The sequence below is a fragment of the Coniophora puteana genome (assembly GCF_000271625.1).
Source record: "Coniophora puteana RWD-64-598 SS2 unplaced genomic scaffold CONPUscaffold_3, whole genome shotgun sequence".
Lineage (NCBI taxonomy): Eukaryota > Fungi > Basidiomycota > Agaricomycetes > Boletales > Coniophoraceae > Coniophora > Coniophora puteana.
The window spans coordinates 711,593-736,647 of NW_006913055.1; the positions used below are offsets into that span (position 1 = coordinate 711,593).

The 25,055-nt window shown below is 50.1% G+C and overlaps 8 protein-coding genes and 1 non-coding gene across 9 annotated transcripts; 2 read left to right on the forward strand and 7 right to left on the reverse strand.

The window, feature by feature from the left end:
• Positions 1-6,931: 6,931 nt before the first annotated feature.
• CONPUDRAFT_163077 (uncharacterized protein) lies at positions 6,932-7,955 on the reverse strand (the record flags this gene model as incomplete). Its single annotated transcript, XM_007767486.1, has 2 exons — positions 6,932-7,600; positions 7,876-7,955. The coding sequence occupies 2 exons, from the start codon at positions 7,953-7,955 to the stop codon at positions 7,255-7,257; spliced, it is 426 nt and encodes a 141-aa protein (XP_007765676.1). The 3' UTR covers positions 6,932-7,254.
• A 1,426-nt stretch (positions 7,956-9,381) lies between these two features.
• On the forward strand, positions 9,382-11,180 carry CONPUDRAFT_70726 (uncharacterized protein; the record flags this gene model as incomplete). The annotated part of the gene is made up of 11 exons (XM_007767202.1): positions 9,382-9,439; positions 9,595-9,614; positions 9,681-9,695; positions 9,768-9,806; positions 9,867-9,895; positions 9,923-10,057; positions 10,217-10,326; positions 10,388-10,522; positions 10,578-10,794; positions 10,849-10,924; positions 10,965-11,180. The coding sequence occupies 11 exons, from the start codon at positions 9,382-9,384 to the stop codon at positions 11,178-11,180; spliced, it is 1,050 nt and encodes a 349-aa protein (XP_007765392.1).
• Positions 11,181-11,266: 86 nt separating this feature from the next.
• On the reverse strand, positions 11,267-13,024 carry CONPUDRAFT_99345 (uncharacterized protein). Its single transcript, XM_007767487.1, has 5 exons — positions 12,327-13,024; positions 11,856-12,265; positions 11,678-11,793; positions 11,561-11,620; positions 11,267-11,506 (listed from the first exon to the last, which is right to left on the reverse strand). The coding sequence occupies exons 1-5, from the start codon at positions 12,974-12,976 to the stop codon at positions 11,417-11,419; spliced, it is 1,326 nt and encodes a 441-aa protein (XP_007765677.1). The 5' UTR covers positions 12,977-13,024; the 3' UTR covers positions 11,267-11,416.
• Positions 13,025-13,184: 160 nt separating this feature from the next.
• Positions 13,185-13,918, reverse strand: CONPUDRAFT_99349 (uncharacterized protein; the record flags this gene model as incomplete). The annotated part of the gene is made up of 3 exons (XM_007767488.1): positions 13,185-13,545; positions 13,609-13,753; positions 13,872-13,918. Coding segments are annotated over 3 exons (242 nt in total), but the record flags the coding sequence as incomplete, so codon positions are not given.
• Positions 13,919-14,088: 170 nt separating this feature from the next.
• On the reverse strand, positions 14,089-17,037 carry CONPUDRAFT_142360 (uncharacterized protein; the record flags this gene model as incomplete). Its single annotated transcript, XM_007767489.1, has 3 exons — positions 15,101-17,037; positions 14,378-15,042; positions 14,089-14,166 (listed from the first exon to the last, which is right to left on the reverse strand). The coding sequence occupies exons 1-3, from the start codon at positions 16,722-16,724 to the stop codon at positions 14,089-14,091; spliced, it is 2,367 nt and encodes a 788-aa protein (XP_007765679.1). The 5' UTR covers positions 16,725-17,037.
• A 145-nt stretch (positions 17,038-17,182) lies between these two features.
• CONPUDRAFT_t35 lies at positions 17,183-17,253 on the reverse strand. Its single transcript has one exon. It is a non-coding gene; the product is annotated as a tRNA-Gly (tRNA).
• Positions 17,254-17,456: 203 nt separating this feature from the next.
• On the forward strand, positions 17,457-19,515 carry CONPUDRAFT_99352 (Asp-domain-containing protein). The gene is made up of 9 exons (XM_007767490.1): positions 17,457-17,466; positions 17,527-17,731; positions 17,791-17,990; positions 18,050-18,225; positions 18,275-18,474; positions 18,533-18,802; positions 18,855-19,038; positions 19,098-19,244; positions 19,302-19,515. The coding sequence occupies exons 3-9, from the start codon at positions 17,830-17,832 to the stop codon at positions 19,391-19,393; spliced, it is 1,230 nt and encodes a 409-aa protein (XP_007765680.1). The 5' UTR covers positions 17,457-17,466; positions 17,527-17,731; positions 17,791-17,829; the 3' UTR covers positions 19,394-19,515.
• A 2,367-nt stretch (positions 19,516-21,882) lies between these two features.
• Positions 21,883-22,230, reverse strand: CONPUDRAFT_50585 (uncharacterized protein; the record flags this gene model as incomplete). The annotated part of the gene is made up of 1 exon (XM_007767114.1): positions 21,883-22,230. The coding sequence occupies one exon, from the start codon at positions 22,228-22,230 to the stop codon at positions 21,883-21,885; it is 348 nt and encodes a 115-aa protein (XP_007765304.1).
• A 765-nt stretch (positions 22,231-22,995) lies between these two features.
• CONPUDRAFT_70731 (uncharacterized protein) lies at positions 22,996-24,812 on the reverse strand (the record flags this gene model as incomplete). Its single annotated transcript, XM_007767203.1, has 12 exons — positions 22,996-23,147; positions 23,178-23,211; positions 23,264-23,321; positions 23,374-23,605; positions 23,669-23,719; positions 23,872-23,934; positions 24,230-24,240; positions 24,299-24,327; positions 24,387-24,497; positions 24,561-24,580; positions 24,661-24,693; positions 24,749-24,812. 12 exons carry the CDS (start codon positions 24,810-24,812, stop codon positions 22,996-22,998), a joined length of 858 nt encoding a protein of 285 aa, XP_007765393.1.
• Between the last annotated feature and the right edge of the window lie 243 nt (positions 24,813-25,055).

Sequence of the window (25,055 nt, forward strand, 5' to 3'; positions counted from 1 at the left end):
TCAGTTGTTCCTCCATGAGCTTGCTTCCTATCGAAGCGACGAATGCTTAGCAGCATGATTGGACCGATCATACACTCCGTGAACGTGTTGAGGACATTGGTAAACAGGAGCCAGGCCCAATTATTCCCCTGAGTGAAGCGTAAGGCCTTAAGGGTCAACAAGGACTGTCTGGCTTGAGACGTACCAGCTGCGGGGAGAAATCAGGTAAGTCGCTAGCAATCGCTTGTGTTGCCCAGTTGAGCGAAGCTCTGCCATGAAGTTTTCGAGTTAGAGTACAGAATCACCTGATTAATTCGCACTTACATCAAAAAGTACAAGACGTGATCTCGCAGCGCCACTGATAACAACGTGTTAAAACTCAGAGACATGCTGTAGTCGTTTCTCATGTGCCATACTACGTGAAAAAACGCCATCGATAGTAGTAATACTTCATATGCAAAGTTGGAAAATAGCCTTGAGAACTCAATATATCCCGCGGGAACCTGAGATACTCCTAAAGTGCAGACAGGTTGATGAGTGAGCGGATCTTGAGTCGCTAATTAACATTTGGCCGTTAGCCCTCACTGTCTAAGTTTGACAAGAAAGGAAAACAAACCATCTACAGACATAGTAGCCACAAAGCTAAAGAATGCAGCCACACCAAGAACTTGAGGAATTGCAAGGCAGAGAGAGAGAACTATTAAGACTCTCTTAGACTTGCCGTACATTGCATACACTCGTAGCGTCATCATCACTACTAGGCCATGAAATAACTCCGGGTATGTTTAGTAAAGACACAAACATACCGTTGAGAGAGAAGATAAGGCAGGTAGGTATTATGCTTGAAGGGTCCTGAGTTAAAACACTTGACGCAAAGCCTGAACAAGCACAGCCGTTAAGTGCCATATCCCCAGATGCGCGTGTGGTAGACCTATCCTTACATCTATAGATACCCCATACATGTGACAGACACCTCGTCAGCACGGATCAGACATTCAAGCAAATGCCAAGCTATAGCAACGAACATCTGAGATTTTGTGAGCAAGGCAATAAGATCCAGGAAATGACGTCCAGGAATGGGCTTACTTCATATGATATCGTTTTGATTTCGAGGACTTCAGTAAACGCCTCAGCACCAATACTGTGTTACGCTCTCTTAAGACTCACAGAGCCATAGACTGGACGAGTTGTATATTAGTCGGCAGTAACGTGTTTTGCAGAAAACTCAACACTTCTCACACGGCTTGTAATAAACCCCCATAGTTGAGCTTCGGGAGGGAATCAGTATGTTTCCGAGCACATATCTGATTGAAGAATTGCCCTACCAGAGCATAAAGAATTAAAGCGCGTTTTGAAGTTCCACGTCTCTGTTTCAGCATAATGGTGAGAAAAGTATGCCTGGTCATACGCATCATGACATATACCCAGAATGCTTCCACCTAATTCAACACATTTAGTAAGGTCGAGTAGGTAATATAGCTTCGCTCACTTCGTGATCCATATTCAAAACTGGAAGATTTATGCAGCACAATATCAGATAAAAAAGGTCTACGATTCACCAACTAGCTGACACTCTCACGGATTCTGTATGGCACCAGAAACAATATTCCAGCTGCAAAACAGATTTCAGCAACATAAGAACACCCAGAAAATAGATTGCCTCAGACCATGTGCGTAATTAAGTATCTGAGCCCGCCACAGCTCTGCCAAGACTTGAGATGACATCCGGAAGTATAACGAGGGGCTGGGGATTTAGTTTCGTTGTTTTGCCTTTGGATTAGTGTGCAAAAGACTTTTATAGGAGGCCTTCTGAAACGAGGAAGTTACCGCGGTCTATTACAGAGCACCAACATGGAACAGCGGCAGCTTCAATCATGCTTTGTTGTTCTAGAATACCGCTGAAACTCTTACCGAGCTCCACTGTCCAAAATCCAGTCATATGGCCGGACGTGTATCCGGTTCGTATTAGCGGTCTCACCAAGGACTAGCACGCTAGAATCATTCGTCAATAACAGCTAGGCCAAGGGACTCGCTGGTTGTGACAAATCATACTAGTAGATTGAATCCATTGGAACTAAGCAATATATGTACGTGTCTCGGCCGCATTGGGTGACTGAAAACCAACATATCAAAGCTAGGGGGCTTGCTTTGAGTAGAGGTTCGTTCTGTTATCCGGCGAAACTCGGATCAGCGCTCATCGTTGAGCTAACTTTAACCGTATCTGGATTGCCACGGGTTTGAACCTCTGGTTTCTCCCACCGGAGGACGTTTATCCCGAAGAGACCTGCTGTGTATAGAATCTTATTGATGACACCATGCTACTTTTAGCCACGTATTTTATATACCTCTAGGATCCACTCGCCTGAGCGTGATTATTTGAGGATGCCGAACCAAGAATTAACGACGTATATGAGACGAAACGTACCTTCTCGGATTGTCATGGCCACAGACCCACAACCGTGACCTTAGGTACTCACACGCCTGCGAGAATCCAAACATCATGTCATCTTCATGCTTCAGGGAGCGGTGAACATTCTGAAACATAAATCACGGAAATGGAGAGGTCCACGTATATTTATATCCCCGACACTTGAGACCTTGGAAATAATGTGCTCGGGTATTTCAAATACAATTCACATCCGGACAGAGAAAATAAATAGAGACCTCATACAACCTGTGTCGTTTCAGCAGATTTGTATTCTTCGGATGATAAACAGGTTACATAACATTATCGCATATTGGGCTCTGAGTAGCGAGAGACGACGTAAAGTAGGAACGGAGTTATCCACTTTGACGGCAGTGAGAGCGCTGAATGATACGAGCTCCATGTTGTGAGACGACGTTTAAAATAGCAGGGTTAAGCTTTACAACTCGCCTAGGCCAAGAGATCCCAAAAAGAATAGGCATGTTCATATGCTCAACGCAAGGTCTGAGTTTAAGTAGACTAGTATACATGCTAGCTCGAGAACTAAGCGTGGAGTGTGAGAAAATACACACCAGATCTTCTGTCTTTTCCGAACTTTCCCAACGGCAAGAGGGTTGCGCCCGTGGTGTACGTTCTGCCTCGCACACCAATCGCCGCATCCCCTCCTCGCCCATAGCCATGCATACGCGTTATGATAAGACGAGGTGACAGGGAGGCGGACAAATGATGGATGAATGACTGGGGCGAGGGAGAGCAGATGCGTGCGGTGGCTGTGTGTTGTGCGAGTGATATCGCGCGTGGCTGTGGGTGGCGAGGACTCTCCAATAAGACTGAAAAGTGGAGATTAGTTCAAGAGGGTAATCTAAGTGACACAAGAGGGGCAAGGACAAAAGGAAACTAATAGTGCCAAGAGACAATCATGAAGGACATGGATGACTATATGTGCTCGGGGGTAACACAGGCACCGAGTCTTCCGTGCCGCAATCGAGGCTAGATGCTAGTAACGAGATCGTCTCGAGACTCTTCTGGGCCACACAAAGTCCCAGGTGAAGGGAGGCTCTGAGCCTAGTATGGCGCTCGCGCTCTTGGGCATACCGGAGGCCTGATCTTACTCCGAGTCAAAGTCCAAAGGGTGGGCGATCATTCGGGAATACCCGAGTGCTGAATCAGACCCATTGCTCGTAAACGTTTAAACCCCACCCCAAGCCTTCCCTCGTTGACTTGTCCTTACCTTGATATATTTATACCACGCCTGAATGCAACGGCATCCTCATCTCGACCCGGGAGCCCCAATTACCCCACTGTGATAACCCACTGAACATTTGAAAATCCTCGCATGGAGGATATCTCAGATGCAGAGCAGAAAAGATGCTATCACACGGGCACTATGAGCAGATGGACCAGGTCTTTCAGCCAATGTTTCTCAGCGGCGTCAACCACCAAGGGAAAGCAATATTCAATGATGCCCTTTACGCCCATGCCAATCAATCAGACAGGCCGATGTTTTTAATTTCGTTGATTTTGCCATCCACCAAACTCGGTCGTCCGTATGACTTATCTGACGGCCACAGGCACTGCCAAATATTACAATCATGTCATAGCAAATGACTATGATATGCCGAATCACTGACTGGCAGGGTGGACCTCGTATCTAACATTCATTCTCTAGCTGATCGCAGCTCAAATTTCAAAGCTCGTTGTCCCTATAAATAAAGCTTCCGATGGCTACCAACATATGAGGCTATCTATACTCTATATGTGGCGAAAGCGTCCGATGAGAGAGAACCAGCGGCGTCGGGCGTTACGGCTCTACTTATAAGAGTTAGATTGGGTCTCATGTGAGAGGAAATTTATAGTACCTGTGTATGTGCAAGTCACAGATAAAGCTTGAGCTTGAGCGTGCGCCGGTGTATACGAAGAACCAGTCACCTCGATGGATTCTTCATACATCGAAGAATTATGGATCAGCCAAGTGAGCCAGTATGCGTCGAGTCAGCTGTTATACCTAATATCGAGAATACGCAAGCTTACAAGCTCTCCCCTGTAGTTTCCGCTGAGTGCTTGACCGTCTACAGAATTTGTGGGCACATATTTATTTCCGAACTCTGAGACTACGAAACGCACTTGCTGATCTAACGCTCATAGTATTGAACCTGGATGAAGAGGTATGTCCTCAGCAGCGTCTTTGTGACCCTAGTTTCTAACCTGGTCGGCCTGTATCACGTTAGGTGGAGTTTATCTGGGTAAGCAGTACTACTATTCGGTTTGCAGTACTTTCCCCACTAAAGTCGATTTTGACTGTGAAGAGGGGGTCCTCTAGCCGCACACGGTCGCTATACGGGCTAGTAAGCCACCCCCACAAACATACAACTCGTAGCTGACATACACGAACTTATTCCGTAAAGCTCACCTATGGAAGTGTGCTATATGTCGTGTATGTATTTGTTCTCATAATCAAGGATCATTGGTTAGGCTCACGAGGAATCTACGTATTCGAGAAGATTTCAACTCCGTGAGGGTCAACCTTGGCACGTATCATAAAAAGGTGTCTTCTAATGTCGATTTTTGTCAGCCATCTATTACACTGACATCGTGAGTTTGGCTTGATCGTACTGCTTTTTTGTTGCTAAGGCGCAACTCGAATAGTCGTACGTTAAGGACAAACATCTTAGAACTGACTGCTCCTTGTATACGGTCGCTTACGACTTTGTTGCTGGCCATTTCCAGGTGTTAGTGAATTTAAAATGATTTCCGATCAGACCTTGACACGTATTTAGGTAAAGCTTCTACAATCCTTGATGACATTATTGTGGGGACTTTACTGTCTCTCGGAATTAACGGTGGGTGCCTACGAGTTTTGCTCTAATCATCGCCTTGCTTGAATTCGTATTCATTTTAGCAATGATGGCTTTACGGGTATACGCAATGTATGGTCGGTCAAAGAACGTCGGCGTCTTCCTGATTTTGTGCTTCACAATCACCCAAGTACTCAACCTGGCAAGCTCGTTGGAGCTGATAATTGGAGCAAATGTTTACGGTGATTTCACATTCCTTTTATCATCTTGCGATTATATTGATCTCGCGTATAGTTGTCCCAGGTTATGGATGCAGCTTCAACGAGGGCAATCTTACTGTCGCGCTTCAGCTTGCTTTTTATGCTGTTATGTGTGCTTATGAAGTCGTCCTGCTTGTCTTGGCACTTCACAGTGCATTCAAAAATCAAGAAAGCAGCACTAGAAGCACATGGAGTGATTATAACACTCTATGGGCTACGTTGATCAGAGACAATGTTCTCTATTTTCTGCTGTGAGTTGTCAAACATTTTTTCGGTGCTAGACCATTCACAATGGCTTTCAAAGGGCTACGGTCAGTTGGGCGCTCTATGCAAGCTCATGGGTGCCTACTCTACCGGCCAATGTCCAGGCGAGTGTGCTTATCCGGTCGCAATAGCAGATTCAGATCACGCTCATCACATGGTTATACTAGAACAGCGTCGTTTACAATGTGGCCGTCGATTGGCTAGGCATCTACACATACACCATGCTTGGACCAATCATGATGATTAGCATTCATCGCTTCGATGCAAAACAAGTTCGAGGCGGTACTTCGAATGGAGTGGAAGTAGACATCATGGAGTTCGCCACACTTGGCGCGGGCTCCCTTGCAGGCGTGCGGTCGATATCTGAAGGGCCAAAGGTCTGAAAAGGTTCGAATCACCGGGGATGAATACCGTAGTCGATTACTAGGTGCCACCATTACTTTGGGTGGGGACAGTGTCCTGTATATATTGGTCTTTATTAGTATACGAAGTGCGGCGAAAGCGGGGTGTTCGTAGTAGTCGAAGACATAAGTTAATGTATATCCATTGTATGATATGCCCCTCCGCTGCCCACGAAATCGTGTTGTTCACCTCGTTCGTACGCGCCTTCGCTGCTCAGCCACATATATCCGAATAAGCCTGTACATAAGCAAGCTCGTCAGCGATGGCTCACGTGATCATCCAAGGAATAACGAAGTTTACCCTCGAGCTCTAGCGCAACCCAATATAGACTGGCCTATCGGAGAAGTTCTCCGTGTTCAGATTTAGATCCTACCTAAAGCGCATCAGCATGCCTAGCCTCTTGATGGCCTCCCGACGCGAGATACTGGGCTGGCCCCGGCGCTCAAGCGAATTGGGAGCTGCGAGACAGAGGAGATGTCCAACGAGGAAGTTCGAGTGCAGAGAACGCGGGAGAGTGGGAGGCTGAGAGATTAAGCAGCGCGGGAGTGTCACGAGGTGTATATGTTATCCATGCAATATATCAAGCAGAAAGAAGACTACGCACTCATGCAAGTCTGTGACAGCGCCGATGTCTCCGCCCCTTTCAGCGCTGCGTCCCATGCCCCTCACAGTACGCTCCATCACCTCGCTCCCGAACCACTGAGCCTCTTTCTCGTCCATACCCGAGTATATTAGTGTACCATTCGCAAAAACGGCTACGTCTCCTCCCTCTCTGTTCCTTCCTTAGTGGTTATGCGTCTCCCGCTGACGAGCGTGTAGTACCTGGCGCACCCCAATGCCAGTTGCAGTACCATGAGCGATACGGCGCATGCGCATGCGTTGTATCAGGAGGAATTCGGTCACAGCGGAGGTTAGGACGGTACGAATCGCGTTGCATTACGCGTCGGCGTTGGGTGCGCGGGTATGGTACATGCAGAGCTGGGGCACACCGTAGTGGTGTGTTAACCTTTGGTTTGGGTTTTGGCGCATGATCTGCCGAGCCTGCAGGCGGAGGTGTAGGAGATGTGCTGATGCTAGGCGGACAGATGATAAGCCGAGATAGGAGCATGGAAGGGCGCATGTGCATGGTCTAAGTCCGGTTGACAGGGCTGAGCGACTGAGAGAGTCTACTACGATATTCATCTTGGACGTGTGGGGAGGAAACCAGCAGGAGATCCCCAAGCTCTTTGACGACCTGGACTTCGTGCTTGCCTGTATTATCGTGCGAGTTGTCGAGACGTAGGGAAGGAAATCGCCCAACGCTATGGGAGTAAAGAGCGCGGACTAGTAGGGGGGAAGTGTAGCTCGAGAAAAGAATGGCTAGCGAGAGTGGGCTGAAAATGAGGAAGAGGAAGTGCCAGAGAGGGAACAGGGAGATATGTGGAAGGATGTCAGAGCAATTGGACTGCTCGGGGTAATCGAGGGTTTGGTGCGGCCTAGGATGAACAGGTGCATTGGAGGCGCGTTAATGTCGATCTGTTTATGCGTGCAGACACGTAAGCCTCTGAAACTACGAACACCAGATGAGAATATGTGTACTCGCGACGCATACCGGCGGCCGGATCCCGCTGCGCGTTGGCGTTGAGTTGATGCGTCGGGGTATGACGGTGACTATGAATCACTTGCCCATAGCGTTATGCTAGCATTGGTTCGATGTTTGAACGCATATCTGGCGGCTTTGAAGATGAAAAGGAGAAAAAGAGGTGCTTACATAGGACGGATGATGAATCGATGAGGGAAGGTTGGGACGACTCGGAAGGCTTTGCGCGTGACGTAATCTTGGAGGGACATTTCTTGTGGTCGACTGGGCGAGGTCATGAGGAAATTCAATGGCTGTACCAGAAACAAAAGGTGGCAAAGGGAATCTAGGGGACGAGCTAGAGAACAGAACGAGCGGTGACAGGAAAGGATGGAGAAGGGGATAAACGCATCCAGGGGAAAGCACGGACTGTTTTCGTGTCGTGGTCCAGTTGAAGCTATGACGCATCCGTCACATATGGTTCCCTCATGTGCATTAAGTCGAGTTCAGTCTCTAGTTATGATACGCGGGGCAGGTCCGGTAGAGTATTCTTGGGACACGGCTGCGAGTGAGTGTTATAATTGGTCCTTGGTGAAATACTGGGAGAAGTTCTCCACTAGGACCGATACGTGCGGGACGTGCAAAAGCAGAGTATCACCACGGGAGCATATGTTTAACTCAGGTTCTTGTAACTCATGCATGCGACAAGCGTGTGAAAACCCAAAATTCTCGCGTAGAAACGCACTCGATATCAAAGTAGCTCCGTCTCCGCGCGCGAAGGGGGACATTAGATATGATGAAGGGGAAGGCGAACATGTGAGACGGCGGTTCGGAAGAATAAGGAAGGCGCAACAAACCAGCGGCGGCAACAAACTGAAAGGCCGTGAGAAACGGAATCCAAAACTATACAGTCGTACATTATCGGAAAGCTAAGTTACCCAGCGGGGAGGACCGTCGGTCCGGTATGACCGGCAGGGCACCTATCTTACAAGGAAAGAACTATGGTGAGACACCTGTCTCCTTCGGATCCAGGAACTGCCTGAAGTCGGCATTTTGCTCTGAGGGCGGATCCATGTCTCAGATCTCAAGCCTTCACCGTCAACTAAACCCTGGCATCACAGCCTGTTGGACATCTGAAACACTTCGCAATATAGATTATATCAGATGCAGAGCATTGATGGGAAGATGGTAGTATCGCATGAGTTTACACGGAGATAGGTCGGGTCTTCACTCCACGGCTTCTCAAGAATAGTGATCACCAATGGCAAAACTGTTTCCAGTTATACCCACCATACGCATCCCAGTCCATCGGGCAGAGCGTGGACACTGCCAAACGATTCAATGAGCTCTCCTTTGATGTTTCTGATTTGTCTCCAGTGACTGAAGCGATGATCCACCCGATCAAAGAGTGAGAGTAGCTGGATACAAAGAACGTAGATCGCATCTCTGAAACTGGTTTGAATTTTGTTTGCAGATCAAATCACGCGCTCTCTTTTAAAGTCTGCGGATGATCCTTACCAACCTACACGATGAAACAACTTATATGGCACAAAACACCGCGGAGTTCAGTGAGAAAGAATCAGCATCATCAGACAGAATCATTTGCCAACATACTGTAGGATAGCTGTGCTTGTTTTGCGCGAGTAACATATAAAACCTTGGAGGGGGGAGGGGGGAAGTATCCAACCAACAGTCCCAATGGACTCCTCATACGTCTACTTATCGTGGATGGCCCAAGTGAACCGATATGTTTTAGGTATAATTATATGCCTGGCGCTAGTAACATCCGAGCTTACAGATTCTCTCACTGTATACGTAGCTTCTGCATCATGCTTGGCCGTCTACAGAATTCGTAAGGGTTTGGGCTCTTTGGAAATGCGAACTCATTTACTCATCCAATAATACTCCTAGTGTTAAACTTAGACGAAGAGGTGTGTCTTCAGCGGAGTCAATGCCATTGCCTAATGTCTTAAGCCGAATGCTCTGTATTACATTAGGTGGAATTTATATGGGTGAGCTATATACTAACAGCTTATTGGGTATTCATAGTCTCTTTTGCACTAATTTTAATTCCTGATCTAAAGAGAGTACCTGCGAAGCGCTCACTACTGCTATATGTGCTCGTACGTTATGCCCGCAAAAGCATGGCGTACCATTGACATAGTTAAATATGATCCGGACAGCTCACCTATGGCGGTGCATTGAATCTGATGTATGTCTTTTCTACACGATGAACTAGCTATCAACGCAATGAACTGATAAACATTCTGCATCCCCGCAAAGACTTAGCTTGCGTGAGGATCAAGCCTCAATCGATATCACAGCATGCAATCTCTAATAAACATATTTATCAGCTACCTACAGCACCTTCAATGTAAGTCTTGCTTAATTATGCTGCGGTGTTTCTTTGAATTCTTCAAAGTTCTAACATAAATATAGTCGTACGTTATGATGTCCTAGTGGAAATCTTAGAACCGGCTCTCTCCCCTGGCTACAATTCATGGCCCTGTTACTGATTATTTTTAGATGTCAGTGAATTCGAGTACAAATTATCCTCAGACACTAACACAATCTCAGGCAAAGCTGCCGTTGTATTTGACGGGGTCATTTTGGGGAGTCTGCTGTTGCCGTCTGGACTCAACGGTAAGTCTACGGCTTTCAATGGTCTAAACATCGTTACGCTTAATATCTGTAATCATCTTAGGAATGTTGGCTTTGCGGGTATACGCAATGTACAGTCAATCAAAGAAAATCTGCGCCTTTCTCATTGTGTGTTTCGCCATTGTCCAAGTAATCAACTTAGCCGGCTCATTAGGGCTTATTATTGGAGTAAACTTCTGTAAGACTATATTACTGCCGCTTTCATTCTGAGAGTTAATTGACCTTGCATATAGTCCCGCTGGCCTCAGGGTGCTTGTTTGTCGAAACTTCGGCTGCCTTCGTACTTCAACTCATTGTCGATATCACTAATTGCCTCTATGAAGTCGTGTTGCTTGTTTTGGCACTTCACAGGACATTTAAAGACCAAGTAGCCAATATTACAAGCTCATGGCGCAGTTTCAACACTCTATGGAGTATCTTGATCAGAGACAACATCTTCTACTTTCTATTGTGAGTTATCAGACGAGTTCCAGTCCTTGAAAACATTAATAACGCCTTTCAAAGTGCTACCCTTAACTGGGCACTCACCGCAAGTTCTTGGATACCCAATATACCAGCCGAGGCAAGTGCTAGCAGTGTGGTGACAGCCTCAGATGACACTGATAGCAAGCTTTTACTAGGATAATGTTGTTTACGCTGTGATCGCCGGTTTTCTAACCAATTATGTATTCGCCATGCTTGGACCTATCATGATGCTGAGCATCCGACGATTCGATGCCAAGCAGGTTCGAGGCGGTACTTCCAATGAAGTGGAAGCAGCCACCATAGAGTTTGCCGCAGTCGGCACCGGGTCCCGTGCAGGCATGCAGTCGACGGCTGAAGGAGCAGAGGTCTGACGAGGTTCGACTCACTAGCGATAAATTCCGCAGAGTCGACTACTAGTTTCAATCATTATTTATGCTGGGCGTTGGTCCAGTGTTATTTGTTGTATTATGAGACGCGGCAAGAGTGGAGTGGGTAGTACTGAAAGGGGTGCTCTAATGTATTTATTCTATGATATGCAGCATGCGTTAGAAACGTGGCAAGGTCGTGCGGACTTATACAAGAAAGTAACGGCAACTCGGTCCTTTGTTTACGCGGCCTGCGGTGTCCCTTCGGACACGTCTTGTTCAGGCGGCCCGAACGCCATGTGCCAGAGCTCAGGACCATCGCGTATGAGAGCCTAGTTGGACTCGGCGTCAGATCATTATACAGGAGTTTGGACACAGCAACGTACAATGACGACCTCGACAGCGATGAGCGCGATGATCACGAGCTCCATGCTATGTGTTGACGTCTGTGCGTGTGGAGAGGTCAGACATGACCCTGGGTACCGGGATATTCGTATGCTAACCTCGGTCAAGAGCTGCCTCAGGAGAGACTGCACCTCCGCTGCATACGTGATCTTGTCATTCACCGCGTTCGTACGCGCCTTCACCTCCAACGCCGCTGACATCGACTTGAAGAAGCCTATGTACACAGACATCCATCAGCACCAGTCCAAACCATCATCCAAATAACCGCGGACTTACCCTCGAGCTCCGGCTCAACCCAATACAAATCCGGTGTATCAAAGAAGTTCTCCCTGTTCAGATTCAGACCCTGTCTGAACCGCATGAGTACGCCGAGCTTCTTGATGATCTCGCGGCGCGAGATGCCGGGCTTTCCTGTGCGTTCGAGCGAGTCGGGAAGCTGTGAGACGGAGGAGAGGAAGTTGTCCAGCGAGGCTTCGAGTGCGGACAGCGCGGTCGAGCGCGATAGGGCTTGGGAAAAGGCGTAGCGAGGAAGGAGGGTATCAGCGGGGAGATGGGCTGAGATTGAGGGTGTGGTAGCCGTGGAGGATGGGGAAGAAGGGAGGGATAAAAACGGGTCGGACTGCTCGGGGGAGTCCAGTGGTTGGACACGGCCGAGGATGATCAGGTCGCCTTGAAGGCGTGTTGGCCTAAAAGAGTAGGCACGTATATCAGCCGCATAGCTGGGATAGAAAAAGGCAGAGAACGCACTCATGTGGGTCCGTGACAAACTCCAGCTCCTCCGTCTCCGCCTCTCGCAGCGGTGCAAGCGCCGCGCCCCTCATAGCAGGTGCCATCACCTCGCGTGAGAAGCGCTGTGCCTCCTCCTCGCTCATACCCCAGCAGACAAAGGTGCCATTCGCAAAGATGAACACCTCGCCTCCCTCTCCTTCCTTCTTTGCCTGTCCGTCTGTCGCGTCTCCCGCCAGCGAAGACGCAGGCCAGCGCGGAATCCATAGCGCTTCGTGCACCAGGTGTACTTCAATGCCAGCTGAGGCATTATGAGTCATAATGTGTGCGCGTATGCGTGGTAGCAAGAAGCGTTCGGCCATGGCAAAGGTCAGGACAGGGCGAATCGCGCTACGCGTCGGCGTCGGGTTCGCGCGGATGGGGCGCGACGCCGACGCGGAAGCGCTGCGTCGTAGTGGTGTGCTGGCTTTCGGCCGTGGTTTCAGCGTAGCATCTACCGAGTCTGTAGGTGGAGGCGTTGAGGATGTGCTAGCCAGGCGAATAGAGGATGATCCGAGACGGGGGAGGGTAAACGCATGCGGTCTGAGAGGGACACTGCGTGTAGTTAGACGTGGTGAAGTGAGTCTGCTTGACAGGGCTGAACGACGAAGAGTGCCTGTGAGGAGATTCATCGTGTTGGAGGTGGAAGGAGGAAGCTAAAGGGAGGATGGGAGGAGAAGAGAAGGGATGAAGGGGAGCGCGTTCAGGGGGACGCACTGACTTTTCGTGTGCCGCAAATAAAGCCGATGACGAATCCATCCGGAAACTTCAGGCGCGTACTTTGCACGTTCTCGGCCACCGGCGCCGGGAAGTGCGAAGCTTAGCATGGTACTCTTACGGCAATGTATACACTCAAATAAAAAACGGACACAACGAAAAGCAGCGAAACAATTGGACGAGACAGACGTCAGCACGCATTGGTCGACGAAGGATGAGAATGACAAGGATAAGGTGTCCTTTCGTCTATTGGGAATGTACACGCTCTCAAGCGTGCTCTACTACTCGGGCATGAAGCATCCACCCTCCTCCGACACAGAGTTTACAGCCACATACTGGTTGAGGTGTTGTCCTTCGAGTCCTCGCGCTGTCCGTATCAACTACCGTGTGCGCCGCACAAACTGCCATCCTCCCCCCAACGTCGGGCCCACCGCCTATGACTCGTCATCGTACCCAGTCACCTCCCGTCTCGGCCTGTTTGGTACTGTAGATAGAAAATGCGTTAGCATGAGGCCAGCACTCGTCCAGAGGAGCAGAATAAACGCACCAGGGTAACTGGTGGGGATGGGGTCGGGAGAGACGTAGCCAAAGTAGCCGCGGCGGACGGGAGGAACAATGAGAGCCGCGACGGGGCCTACGAGGCCAATACTGAGCGACCAGAAGATGACGGGCTTTTCATGGGCGAGCCATTGCTAGAAAGAGAAGCACAGTTACTTAGCACAGGGTGTTGCATGCCAGGTGCGAGGATATGTTGTATTTGACAATCCGCCAGACCAAAGAACGATATCAAGAGAAGAGCTGCGTACTTACTGTGTAGCGATACGCGTTGCGGAACGGCGAGAAGAGGGAGGCCATCGTTGGGCTCGGCGAGTTCAGTTGGCGTCCTGCGTTTGCTCGACGGGGCGGTCGTCGCCGGCGGCATTATTTGCGTCTATTTACCAGCGTTACGTAAACACCTATCCCCTCTCTTTCCTCCCTCACCAATCCCTCGCGTCCTCGTCTCCATTCCCAGCTTCTCCATGAACGCCTAGCATAGCTCCTGGACCTCAACGAATCCCTCCTTGTATCCACCTTTCTTTTCAGACACAGGTCTTACCAGAGAAGCCTATGTCATGGATCAAAGATAGCGCAAACAGTGCTGAACAGAATAAACCAGGAGATAGCTCGCATCCAAATTAATCGTGCGTAACGTATAGGTAGCCCTCTAAAGTCTAGTAAAGTAACACAGTACTGCAGCCCCATCCACATCATGAGGCAGCATCATGCTCCTCTAGCAATACCCTGTCTTCCCCAACCATGTTTGCCTAATCGAGCACCTTGGAAGTTGTAACCCCGGTCGTCAGTTCCCCCATGCCCGCTTTGCCTTCTCCCTCCATACCCTCCGATGCGGTATATGAAGACCCATCGTTCAGAGTCGCCGACTCCTGTCCATTGGCGTGGTAAACGGCGGCGTTTGCTAGGTTGTGCTTCGGCGTCCAAGCGTCGGTCCTGCGGACGTTTCCATCCTGGACCCTTGGCGTTTTCTCTCCGGAAAGCAATGGCGACACTATAGAGGCGTCGGGTTTAGCCTCAAGGTTGGAGGAAGCAGGGAGTGACGCCTCCGTCGGTGAATGGGCAAACGCAGAGGGAGAATAGTATTCAGGGATCGTGATCGTGCTTGTGGCTGGCTCCAACGTAGGAGCAGTGGCATCCTTATCGTCAGTGGCCATAGCCTCCAAAGAAACCGGTGCAGCGAGAATCTCGTCGGTGGTGGAGGTCTCTAATGCCTCGTCCATGGCAGCCAGGCTCCGCTCGTACGCGACAGCAGCTTCGACGACGGAGTCGTACATCGCGAAGCCGAGCCCGAACGAACGAGACGCAGCGTCCGCCATGTTCCGCTCGCCGATTTGGGGTGTATGCGCGTCCACGGACTCGTCTTCGACCTCGTCGTCCGGCTCGGGCTCAGGATCCTCAACGCGCAGCTGGAACGATAAATATGACCCTACATACCCCATCTCTCTAATCAGCATTTTCTATCGGAAGAAACACGAAACACGCACCGTTGGAGGTGTTGAAGGAATTCGGCGGCGAAACGACGCTCCCGTCCCCGCTTGCCCCAAAGAGACCCTTGCGCTCCGAGCCACGCTCAGTCGCAGGCACGGACTCCTCCGCCCACACCCGACTCGCGCGGCTCGAGCTTCCATGATGGAGGTGCAGCAGCCCCTGCGGCCCCTGCGGCGTATGCTGCACGCCGACGAGCGACAGCGGGCTCCACGGCGACGGCAGCGTCGAGAAATCCACATCATCCCCATCGCCTCCCTCATCGTCTTCAGCGATCCTGATCTCAACGATACTCGGAGGCTGAGCTTGTGGCGACTCGACAATGGCGCTCTCGTCCGCGAGCCCGTACTTGCTCGCGCACGACGCGGGGTACAGTGCGCCCGAGCCGAAAGACCCGAACCCGATACTGCCTGGGTCGATCCCGAGCCGGCGCGTGTCGAGGTCGAGCGTCGAGCGGCGCGCGTGGAGCTGCGTCAGGCCGTGCAGGAAGGCTTTTTGGAGCTGCAGCGAGGAGGACTTTTCTTTGTTTTCTTTGTGGCCTAGGAGGTCTGCGCCTGATGGGCGGATGGCCGTGGGTGTGGAGTTTAGTGCGCGGGTGTTGCGCCCGAGCGGGGAGGGGGAGGGCGGAGTTACGATGGGGTGGAAGGTGTGGTCGCTGGCTGGCTGTGAAGGTATGGGCAACGGAGCAGTGGTGGATGCGGGATGGAAGGGCGCGTTGTCAGCCTCCGTAGGATCAAGGCCAGAAGTAGGAGCGGGCGCGGTATCCTCATCACCGCCAAAACCCGTGCCGACGCCACCGTCCACAGGAGAGTCGAGCGAGCCAACCTTGAACATCCCCGACGGCAAGCTGATATGCGGCGCGAACCCAAACGCGGGGAGGCCCTCCGGATCACTCTCCTTCCTCTCGTCCCGGTCGAGTCCAGCGAGAATCGGCCCAGGCGTGCGCTCGATTACTCCCATGGGCGACATGGGAGCGCTCACGCGCGGACGGCCCATGCTGGGCGGGGAGACCATGACGATCGAGCTTGAGAGCTCGAGGAAGTCGGTCGATGGCGCAGGCGACCTGGGCGGGCGCTGTGCGTCGATGCTCACTCCCGGATCCACGGCATGCATGTCGTCAGAGCCCATCTGCTCGGGAGAAAGAGTCTGCGGTATGGGGCGCATGGACAAGTCATCGCCGCTGCTTCCGGTGTTGGCGGTGGTAGCGGTGTCCGGAGCCGCGCGGATGTCGAGAATGGACTCGGAGAGCGTGAGCATCGGCGGCGGGGAGTACTTGCGTTTCCCGAGTCTTTCCGCCACCTCCTGCTGCAACGAGGCGGCAGCACCAGCCTCCCCATGCTCCGCCCTCCCCAGATGATCGCGCGTTCGGACGTTGACCACGATCTCCCTGTCCTTGCCCTTATCCTGCTTCTTCTGCTTCTGTTTCTTCTTCTGGGCAGGTGCGACAAGCGACTCGTGGTGCCGATGCGCGCGCGTGATGGGCAGAACGGGTTCCTCGTTGGCCCTGCCTTTCTTCTTGCCCGATGCTGCAGAGCCACGGGAACGAAAGAGGGCGCGAGCGAGCGCGGAGAGGCAGCCCTCGCGGGCCTTCTTGGTGGTATGAGTGTTGTCGAGGGGCGGCATGGGTGGGTTTCGGGCCCGATGACGACGGTGGGGGTATATGGGCAGAAAGAGCGGGGGATGATGACAGGACGAGAGCCTGCTACAGCGTGGCAAACCGGACGCCCGATACTTAAGGTGGTGGCGGGGCTGGTTAGGAGCAGTCGTGTCTTAAATGCCAGGCCGCCAGCTGAGGTTGGACAGTCGGTGCCTTCGTTTGGCTCTGGCTGAAATGGTCTGGGTCCGAATGCAGGGCCAGTATCCGGATCTGTATGACGCTGCTCTTTACCGTGTATATGCTAGTCGTAGAATGTCATCACAGAAAAATATCAATTCCTACATACAGCCTTCGGAGAAAGAGGATTTGGCCCTGACCAGACCTTGAGTTAGAGTTTGAAGGATGAGATTTGAAAACCAATGAGGCCAAAATATTATCTCAAGAATTGCGAAGATCGCCAACAAAAGAATCCCACCGACTTGAATGCATTAAGGGGGAATCGAACCCCCGGCGGGTCGATGGCAACGACCCAGGTTACCACTACCCCATTAATGCGGATATAACGAGGCTCTGCATGCGCATTATATACGTCTGTAAGCCTCGGTTGCTAACATCCTGGGTTAGCTTCTATCGACACCCAGTTCAAGCCCTGCTGTAAAACGGACGCGCAATGTACACCGACGCCGTGTCGCCAAGTCCATCATCACAAACCCTCAAATCTATCATGATACGTGACCTCGAGACTCCCCAAGCTGCCAATTTAGAACGGTAAAAGCATATGCATGAACCTGGTTCCATAAGAGCGAACCAACGAAACCTCCTCCATAGATTACGACATTTTACATCGAAGGATCCTTGGCAGTTCTACTTCTTCCGTCTATATGAAGGACTAGTGTCACGGTTCTAACAAAGTCGTCGCGCTTGGCACCTCCAGGCAGCCGAAGTACGTCGCACGTCAGACCGGAACAACCCAACTTCCGTTTTGTTCTTTAACAGACTCTGAAATGAGGCTTCTGAAGCGAGAAGGGTCGAGGTATGTCCGGAATACATAAATTGACGCGTTGTTCGTTGACCTTTGTTCGGCCCCCCAAGTCTCACTCACCACTCAGAACCCTTACGCGTTGCATAACCATGAAGTTCACGTCTGCGTTTGTCCTCGCCGCATTGCCTTATCTTGTCAATGCTGCTCCTAGCCCAGCATCGCAGGCTGGTCGGCTCGAGATACCTATCTCTAAACGGGCGCAGCCGCAGGGCGTGTCTTTTTGGGCAGAACATGTCAATAGTGTAAAGAAGTGCGTCCTCACAACCCCACTCGCCGTATTCACAGGACTTCTCTAACACTTTACAACAGCAAGTATCTACGTAACTTCGCAGTCTATGAACGCAACACCGGTAGCAAGCACCCGCTCGCAGCATCGCCGGCACGCGCATCGCGTCGTGGCGACGGCGCAGTTCAGCTCACTGACAGTGATGAAACATTGTGGTATGGCAAGATAGCCGTCGGCACGCCTCCAAAGACGTTTACGGGTGCGTACCCATGTCACACTCAAACAAACACCGGCTCACTAGCCCGCAGTTGACTTTGATACCGGGAGCAGCGATCTCGTGTTACCGGGCGCAGATTGCACAGCCAACTGCGAAGGGCACGCACTATATGACCCCAGCCGGAGCTCAACCAGCGAGACAACCAATCAGCCGTTCAAGTTAAGCTATGGTGATGGGTCGAGCGTGCAAGGAACAGTGTATCTTGACACGGTCGCACTTGCGGGATTCCAGGTGCGCGTGATCACTCTTCGATATGCAATGTGCTTCAATGACCCCGTCTTCGTTACAGGCAACGGACCAATCTGTAGGAGACTCCAGCCAGTACTCCGACGGATTTGCACTATCCCGGTTCCCTTCGGACGGTCTGATGGGCATGGCCTTCAAACAAATCTCCGAGTTCAACGCCTCTCCGGTCTTCCAGACCCTCGTTGAAGAAGGAATGGTATCCGACCCTGTCTTTGCCTTTAGACTCGGTACATCTGGCTCTAAGCTTGATGTCGGCGGCATCGATCAAGCTTCTCTCAAGGGGGACATATCGTATACCGACGTCACCCAAGAGGTGATACCTTCACTATCTGTGCCTCGAACGAGCCGATGCTGACACAAAGTAGGGTTTCTGGCAAGTGAAAACCGACGCTCTCATGGTCGGAGGTCAGACGACGTCATCAAACTTCGATGCAATCATCGACTCTGGCACGACGCTCATTGTGGGACCTACAGCAGATGTTGCAAAGTTCTACGAAGCGGCAGGCGGGACGGACGCTTCTCAAACAGCCGGTCCGGGCATGTATACCGGTGCGTTATTGTGACGGTTTAAGTCGTTTCAGTGGCTTGACCTGCTTGACGGTCCACAGTGCCGTGCGATAAGATCCCCTCCGACATCTCTCTTACTTTCGGCGGACGCGAGTTCCCCATTTCCCCGGATACGTTCAATCTCGGGCCAGTCTCAGAGGGCTCGAACGACTGCGTCGGTGGGATCACTGGACAGGATATTGGCGAGCGTGAGTCGCTTTCCTTGGCATCATTGCGAATGCTGGTTGACATCCTCGCTCTGGTAGCCTTCTGGATCGTCGGTGACGTCTTCATGTGCAACGTATACACCATTTTCGATGTTGGTGAAACGCGTGTTGGCTTTGCCAATCTAGCATAACGAGCGGCACCAATAACTTGGATCTCAAAGTATCTTCGCGTGTTCATGTGCTCTTATTTCCTTTGCGCATCACGCTACAGCTAATGTAATATCTCGTGACAACCGTCTTAATATACCTGCATTTCACTGTTCATTGGAGAATGTGTCCCTCTGAGTTAGAGCCTGTGCTTCTCATTGTGATATCCCATTTCTCGTCATTCGTACATCGGTTATGGCACTTGAATGTTCGTGTCTCCTGTCTATTGTAGGTTCCTCACAGTAACTGACACATGCTCTAGCTCACTTATGGTGTTCTTATATATCCCCGAAGAGCACAACGGCCCGACCGGTGCGGGATCGGAGGGAAGCCAAGTGCCTACGACGTCAGCTATTTCGTTTGTCAATAACATACGAGTGCGTGTCCCGACTTCGTTCCCTTAAGTTGCCTTTGTGTCTGATGATCTTGTGGAAACTTCGTCATACAATGCTACCGAGTTTTCGTATTGTCTTGGGCCCTTGAATATTCTATTCCGGCCTGTGCCCATGATGACACCCTTGTTCATGAGCATCTATTCACTACATAACTCCGTGAACATCGCTGATGGCGCATTGTAAGGCAATGCGCGCAATGTTGCTGACTTCAGTCGGCATTCATTGTACCTTCATTTCTGTGGCTGGGCTGCGCGCCCCTGGCCGTTATGACTTGATTTCCCGCATTTCGATTGGCTCGTTCCAAGTTACTGAGCGCATGTCTGTACTGCCTCCCTCAACGGAAACTCTGAACCATCTCAAAACATTCGTTTCTTATGGTGATTTTCGCCCGTCCGCGTTGCAGCTTCAATGTTCCTGAGCTAATTACGTCTTGTTTATAGCATTCTTGCATTTTACAGGAACTGCACTTAACGTCAGCCAAGGTCATAGCCACAAATATCGGCTTGCTTGAAGTCTCTGCCACCTCGGCTTCAGGGTGTATATAAATGGCGTTCACGAGCAGCGAAATTCAACACCAGCTCTCGTCTTACCCAAACATGAAGTTCGCTATCAGTCTCGCTTCCCTTGTTCTTCTTGCCAGCAGCACTTTGGCATATGAAATTACCGTCGACACGCCGTAACGAACCTATCATCTCTTCTTTGATCCTTATAGCTGACTCTTTGCTACCTGCTTCAGCTCTGATGTCTACTCGTGCTTCGATACACTTGTTACATGGAGCGGCGGAATAAGTAAGCAGAGTTTTTGCCATGACAAAATATACTGAACAGCATTGCTTACTGCTGGATTCAGGCCCATACAATTTGGTGCGTATACAAGAGTTTTACCCGAGAGCTTATTGTTCGACATGTAATTTGTCGTGCACAGAGGTATACCGGTTCTTCCATGACATTGTCTATGAACTGAAGATTGTAATAGCGTCACCCCGCCTTACAACGTCGATGAAACTTATGACACTTACACTGGTCTGACGGGCGACTCCTACGAATGGGGTGTCAACATAGCCCCAGGTAAATCTATACGTCTTTCAGACTATTTCACCATACTCATTTCATTTGTTATCTCAGACACTGAAGTCCAGTTGGTCCTCCACGACAGCAATGGACAAGAAGCACAAACTGAACCTTTCACCGTCACCGCCAAGCCCGGAACTGCTCGTAAGTCTTTGTGAGAAGCTGCCTGTCAAAATATGAGCTCACATAAGGCTCTTATCAGCTCCCGGGTGCGAGTTTGCGGCACCTACTCCCGTTGATTATTGACCGGTATAAGGCTGGGCGCGGCGCTGAGCATCGATGTATTACTACATAGTTTTATAACAGATTGTGACGTCGACCATAACCAAACGAGATAATACCATAACTACTATCTTGCTGTAAGGGTGGCATCGTGGCTGCGCCTAGACCACCGCATGTCCATCGCACGTTTACCTCGAGGATTCGCTTTCGAAGATTTAAATACTCGCATTTTCGCAGTTACTCCCCAGCAACTTGATTGGCACTCGGTTCTCTCTTGGTCCCCTTTGAACTTGTACGAGCACATGTCGTAGCCCTCACTGGCTTCGATACTTACATTGCCTATGGAAGCAAAAACAACCTCCGTCAACGGGGCTGGATAGCTATGCTCATGAGTGAAGCTCTGTAGCTTTACGTATTATGGTGTTACAAGACACAATGCTCTAAACATCTGTGACTACGCTCTCTGAATGAATGAATGAATGATCATATTAATGTCCAGGAAGGCAGACGCGCCTTAAGACGGACAATCCTACGCGTAGTTACAATAACCGTATAAATCAAAAACGTTATGTCATGCTGACACGTGCACGCCAGCCGAAGCTGTGAACACTGCGAACGAAGGCAAACAACAAAGACCACACCGACACCGAGAGCACATCTGAGCCCAGCCCAGCACCAACCCCAAAGACGCCATTTCCGCGCCACACAGGCTCCCATGTCCAGCCCCGTCGGCCGCCGCCACCGAGTATTAACGCGCCCAGAACCGCGACGAAGCGGCCCCTCGCTCACGCCGAGTTCACTCGGCTAAGATCTCCATAGGTCTTGCGGAACCTGCCCGTCGCGTTGATGAACGCCATCAACGAGCCAATCCCCTTGTCGCTGCCGAGCAGAAAGGACAGCGACTCCGCCTGGCGTCCCGCCACTCCAATCAACCGCCGCCGCGCCCGTTCCCAAGCCGGGCACTCAAACAAAAAATGACGAATCGACTCGTCGGTCCCCCGGTCACAGTGCTTGCACCCCGGATCATCGACGACCTTGATCCGGTGAAGGAACGCATCAAGAGCGATGTGACGCGTCCGCAGATGCGTCAGCAGGGCACCTTGGCGCCGGGGCAAAGAGGATATCTGTTTCATGTGATGCTCCGTCGCAACCGTCTTGTAACCCACGGCCCGGAGACGAGGGGCACGTTCCGCGGCGACTACGCTCTCTATCGGACCACTGTAAGGGATGCAAGCAGTATTCCGACGGATTCACAGTGTCCCGGTTCCCCATGGGTAATGCGCATGGCTTTTGAATGACATCCGGTCTTCGAGACGTTAACATTGCTCAAGGCCAAGTGACCGAGAGTGTCTTTGTATCCAGACTTAGCACATCGCTGTCGGCGGCACCGACTAGCCTAGGCCATCAAGGGGGTAATCACGTATGCTGACATCCTCAAAGAGGTGACACCGTCACTCCTTATATATCCCACACAAGCAGATCCTGACGGAGCTTAGGGGTCCCATCAAGTAGAAACTGACAAAAATTTCAAGGTCAGAGGCCAGCGGACCTCAGCAAACTTCGATGTGATTATCAACTCGGGGTTGATCCTCGTCGTCGGACCTACAACAAATGTTGCTAAATTCTACAAGGGGATAGGCGGGACGCCTTCCCGAGATACTGGACCGGAAATGCATACCCATGAGTTTCTTAAGGGGGTTTGACTATTTGCTGTCGACTGGCCTGCTGAATGGTTCGCACTGATGTGTGACAAAATCCTGGCACGGATTTATCATACCAGCATAAGTCAAGCCATCAGTCGTTCATTGAAGATACTGGTAAAATAATGAACACTCCAAGAGCACTACTCTGCAAAAATACTAAATCTGGTACCCGAAAAAATCAATACATCAATGGATTCAAGCCTCCAAAGGTTCTTTATTTGAAGTTGCCGTCGAATGAACTGGATTTACTGTTGCAAATTGCACAGTGTGTAGTTCCTCCTCTGTGGATATTTCCAGGGTGTTCCCAGCGATATCAAATTGACGAATGCTCAACAGCATTACCGGACCTATCATAAAAAGCGCAAAAAAGGAGATACCGTTCGAAAACACAGTCCAGATTAAATTGAGGCCCTTGCCAAAAAAGATTAGAGTACATTATTTGTTGTTGGGGAATGACGCTCACCCATCCGAAGGGAAACGGCAAATACGAGGCTGCGCTGATTCCCCAAGCCAGAAACGATCTACAAGCGCTTGAGTCATGCCGTGAGATGGATATTTGCACATTCCACTCACACAATAAAATAGAAAACGTGGTCTCTGGTCATCATTGCCAGCAGGGTATTAAGACTCCAGAGCGACCCAGCATAGCCATTTCTTATATGCCATGTTGCACGGCACAAAGCCAGAGCAAGTAGGATAGTCTCATATGCAGAAATTGCAAAGTTACTGCCCAGCTCCACCCATACCAGTTTGTACGGAAAACTGTATCCACAGGCATGCCCGAGCGGAGCCACAGACTCGGAGACTATTGAATACCAAAATATGAGGAAACCCTTTGATAAGGATGAGTAGGATAGATAGTCTGTACCTTCAACCTTCATAACGATCATCATTGCTACAAAGGCGGCAACGCTTATGCCTTGCGTTATGGAAAAGCAAATAGCTAAAAAAACAAGCACCACTCTAGACCTGTCATACATTGCGTACACCCTCAATGTCATCATCACTGGTTTAAAGCGTCATCACGATGTTGCACAGAAAAGCACGGAAGCTAACGCTCAGTTAACATACCATTTAACCCCATGATGACTACTACATTCAAAGCACCTTGTTCCATCGAGATAATCGCTAGGCCTATGAGGAAATACCCAAGGTTAGTTCGTTTTTAAGTTATTTCCCAATAAATTAGCTTTACACCTAAGCAATGTTTATGAGGTCATGTAAGCAACATTTTAGTGAGTATGAAACTCGGCTACAGCTACCCACATCTGCAGCCCGTGACGGGTGTCAAACTCGCTGAAATAATTTTTAAGGTTGAGATTTTGAGAGCTGACGCACTTCATAATTTAGGATGGTACCCAACAACCCCACTTCATTAAATGGGTATCACCATCGTGTTTATAGTTATTGTGTCATGTCTATTACTCACATAACACAAAACTAAAAGTTGAACACTGTCAGCCATGTTCTTAATCACTCGTTGATGTGGTGAGCTTACAGTGCCTCCAATAGTGCACCATAAGTCACCTGTCCCAGACCGAGTTAGCATATGTACCCAGCATCATGATCATGGTCAAATGCCTCACAACTGCATAGAGGAGTTTCATGGATTTTGAAGAGCCCCGCTTCTGGTATTTGCTGCTCGTTAGATTTTTGATAATTCTTTGATACTGTACGCCCACCCATATGAGGTCAACCTATGTGATGCGCGTTCAAGGTGGAAATAAATAAAAGCGCATAAAATGCTGTTCAGGTCTTACCTCTTGGTCCATGTTTAAGACTTCATATTTCAGAGTGCGTGTAGTGGAGATACAGTTTGATAGTTGATACATTTCAAATATGAAAATGTTCACGACTTACGTATCCTGTAAAGTGTTAATGACGACAGCCCGCCTACCAATGTAGATTGAATGGGAGCGCACATCATTATTATGTCTGAAACACTCACACAGTGTGTATTTTGTGACCACTGTGCTCCATAAGGATGCCATTTCCGTGTCTTGAGAGGACATGACTTTGAATGTGGGACTTGACTGATAATTTTCAGAGTTGAAATAATCTCGGCTGAAACTAGGAGGTACCCTTTATACGAAGGAATCGACTGCGTGCGCTGTTGCAGTTTCCATTGGCACAGCAGCAAGGCCATGAAATCCCGTACTATTATCGTTGGATAACAGCGATGTACACGGATCTATCTTTGATTCCATCCTACTCGATGATAGCCAATGAGCGAACATAACCTTGCCTTGATACAT